At 33.4% G+C, this 4090-nt stretch overlaps 1 protein-coding gene across 1 annotated transcript in view; it reads right to left on the minus strand.

Annotated features, from left to right (window-relative positions):
• LOC107655670 (fibroblast growth factor receptor 2-like) overlaps positions 1 to 4090 on the minus strand; it is a 60286-nt gene that overhangs the window by 28473 nt on the left and 27723 nt on the right. Inside the window, exon 9 of the mRNA XM_016443239.1 lies at positions 1016 to 1229. Coding sequence (XP_016298725.1) covers positions 1016 to 1229 — 214 coding nt within the window. The remainder of the gene's footprint in view (positions 1 to 1015; positions 1230 to 4090) is intronic.

Below are 4090 nucleotides of genomic sequence, written 5' to 3' on the forward strand. Positions count from 1 at the left end.
TATTTTTGTATGGGGATGTTTTACTTCATGGCGGATATACTTGTGGCCATTTTTACTGACTGATTCTAAATGCTATTAAAAATTCATTTATCTTTTATAAACTTGGCATAGGCTGTTAAATGGGCACAAGACTTCCTGTTGCTGTCACTTTCATAAAGATCACATCTTCATGATCACATAAAAGCATTTAAAGAAAGTTTTTAGTCCGAGCCCATGTCAGTCTTAATGTTGACATTAATTTTCATTTTTACACCAGACATATATATCGGTTCAAAATATTGGATATCAGTTTACTGCTATATATATATATATATATATATATATATATTTATGTAAATATATATATGTAAATATATATATATATATATATATATATATAATACATACTTTTTATAAACGTGCTAAAAAATGTTAATTATATGATTATATATTTTTTATATATATATAAAATAGACACTCAATCAGCATGAAGTATAATAATATAAATCATATAAAATCATCATAATCATATAAAATATAAATATAAAAGTAATTTATCTAATTATCTTCTCAATTATCTTTATATAATACATTATATAGATTTTAATGTATGAGTCAAAATGTTAGACCAATAATTGAGATTATTTTTAAAGTTATAACTATATATAATATAAAATCATTTTATATAAAAATGTATACAATAAAAAAAATCAACATATATAAAATATAAATATAAAAAGTCATTAAATTATGTCATTATCCTCTCAATTATCTTTATACAATATATGATATTGAAATAGCGTGATTTATTATATCTAAAAATAAATTAACATTTTACATGGTCACATTATTTAAAGAAACATTTATGTATGTAGCACAGATGTCCAAGACAAGTTAGATGCCAAAATGCAATACTTTAAAATAAGAAGTTGGTTCATAAATCTGCCATAGAAGCTCCTACTAATTATACACTTGGAAGACAAATCATTCTTCCAGTAGTGTGAGAGTATGTGTGTATAAGATCTCTAGAACTCTTTATCTACTTTCTGTTACCTGGCGGCGCAGAGGGATCTGTTTGGTCAGCTTATGCACTGCCGGCTGACTCCCGAAATCAGGCTTCTTAGCCGAAGTTCTCATTCGACAAACCACCACGATCACCACCATACAGGCGATGAGAAAGACGCCTATGCAGTAGATGGCGATCTCCACATAGTCCGGAGGGTAGTCCGTCTCAATGGCGTCTGGCTCGGCTGTAGAGTAACGAGAAGAATCGAAAAGAATTGGACAAAGTGAGGCGAGTCATCCAGCCGAGGAATACTGCACCAGAAACCTTAATGTTGGACACAGCACAGTTTTAAGATGGTTAAGAAGGACATTAAGGTTTCAGAGCAAGATGTTCCGCCAGTGATAACAAAACAGAAGAGAAAAAGGTGAAGGTGACTAAAGAATTACAAGATGAATCAACACACACACACACACACCTTTGACATAAAACTATTCTCAAACTACTAAATGTTCTACAAACTACTTTCCTTCCAGGGCTGTTGCAATAAATAACTAATAAAGAGATTTTATTTAGATGTTGCTCTTCAGCTCAGGAAACTTTCATTTAAGTATCAACTTAAGTAAGAACTATAAAATGATTTTGAAGGGCAGTTCAACATTTGGAGTTCATATTAAAGGGTTAGTTCACCCAAAAATGACTTTCTTTCTTCTTTCACACGAATCCAGTCTGAGGTATCTAAAAAATTGTCTTTGATCTTTCAAGCTGTTTCATGGCACTCAGCGGGTGTTGCATGCATCAGTTCAAAAGAAGTTAAATAAAAAACGCTGACCTCATATGTAGGGATGGGTACCGAAACTCAGTATTTAATCGGTACCGGGGCTAAATTATGAAAGACCGGAGTATCGATAAGCTCTGACGTTAACGGTTCTGCTATCGGTACTGGAGAAATTAATAAAACACACATACATTTATTATTGCTATATATACATTATCTTGCAAATTCTATCTCACCAGAGTCACCCGCTGTTTTTCAAACATTTGTCTATGATGCATTTTTGCTATTCGCAATTCAGAAGCAAGATCGTGCTCACGCGGAGGAGCTTCAGCACGCGCAACATGAAAGCCCTGTTTAATTATGATAGAAGAGAGAACTAAACATTCAAACATCTGCTTACACTTTAGGCCTGTGGCTGTTTTATTAAGCTAATTTAATTTTTTTATTTCAATTTTGGTTAAAACCTTAACGATCCCCATCCCTACTCATACGTCATCAGCCCGGAGCTGCTTCAGTGTACTGACTGTTGGCGCAAGCTACATTAAAGTAATTATTACGTTCTGAATATGGATATTTTTCTTACAAAAACGCATCGATTCGCTACAGAAGGCCTTTGTTCACCCCCCGGAGCCGTGTGAGACACTTTTTTATGGATGGCTTTTTATTTAACTTCTTTTGGACTGATGCATGCAACACCCGCTGAGTGCCATGAAACAGCTTGAAAGATCAAAGACAATTTTTAATATATACCTCCGACTGGATTCGTCTGAAAGAAGAAAGTCATATACACCTAGGATGACTTGAGGGTGAGTAATTTATGGGCTAATTTTCATTTTTGGGTGAACTAACCCTTTAAGACACGTGATATTTCTGGTGTCTTCGAAGAAAGATTTGAGACTTAAGCCTTAATTTGATCTCCATTTAATAACAGATAATAGATATTTAAGAGATCTCCTTGGTGATCTTTCTTTCCATCATAGCATATTTCCTGACACTCAATGGCCCCTGCAAACATACACACGCTCACAAAATGGTTTACATATAACCACAGCATTGAAGAACTTCCTGACACTTGAGGTCCTCCAGAAATGCACACTTCATGGATACGATTGACACACAAACACACACATACTGACTTCCATCTGTCTGACCGCAGACCAGTAAGTGGTGCCATTTGCGGTCAAAGATTTCATCTGTTTCCTTGTCAGGAAATGGACTCTTATTAAAATGCAGTGCGGTGCACGCTGTTGCATTATGCACGTTAGCATGCACAGAGGACACTGTCTTGTGCATGATGACAGATAGCTTTTGTGTTCGTAAAACTATGCTGAATTCACTAATATTCATTTAAACCTGTCCAAATTAAAAAAAATAAAAAAAAAAATGTACTGAAATATCTAAATCTAGTCCTAAATCACACTCAAAAACACACACAGGCACAGACACTGAGGTTGTGAAGTGGCGCTAATAACTAAGAAAGTCCAGCATGTGAGAAGGTAAGCAAATCTTGAGACTTTCTTTAGAGAACAAAGCAGTAATTAGAGCTGAAATGGAAAAAGACTTTGAAACGTATAGGAATAGTTCACCCCAAAAATCAACATTTTATCATCATTAACACCCTCATGTCATTTTAAACCCGTCTGACTTTCTTTCATCAGTGAAACTGCTCTTTTTCGTACAACATAACCATATGGTGACCAGCGTCAAGCTTCAAAATAAGGCAGTTCATATGACTCATGCGATATATTCCAAGTCATATGATAGTATTGTGCAAAGAACAGACTACAGAACATATTCCCCATGTCTCTCATTCAGTTTCATAAATTCTTTCATATAACTGGATGTTTTGTTCATTTGGTGTTCCACAGAAGAAAGTCGGTCATACTTTATGACATGATGGTGAGTAAATAATGACAGAATTGTAATTTTAGACGAACTATACCATCAAAACATGTCTTTCCAAACATGCAACCAATAAAATGTTAGTTGGGAAGAGAAAATTGAAAATAACAGGGATCTCGAGACACTTGGGTGCAATTTTAGAGATTTTCAGCCCAAAATATTATTTCATAATTCTTACATTTGATGAACAAATTCATTATGATGCTAAAAAATTTAACATTCAACAATAAAGAACCTAAAATTTTGGGTAAAATGAGTACCAAGGTTATTATTGTTATATATACAGTATATATACAGTATATATATATATACACATATATATACTAGAATATTTTTAATATTTCAAGTAAAAATGTGAATATGTCTTAATATGTTACAAACAAACATTAATTATCATCAACTCAAGCACTATTATATTTGCACATTGA

Source organism: Sinocyclocheilus anshuiensis, unplaced genomic scaffold (assembly GCF_001515605.1).
Source record: "Sinocyclocheilus anshuiensis isolate Anshui unplaced genomic scaffold, SAMN03320099.WGS_v1.1 scaffold1463, whole genome shotgun sequence".
NCBI classification, from domain to species: domain Eukaryota; kingdom Metazoa; phylum Chordata; class Actinopteri; order Cypriniformes; family Cyprinidae; genus Sinocyclocheilus; species Sinocyclocheilus anshuiensis.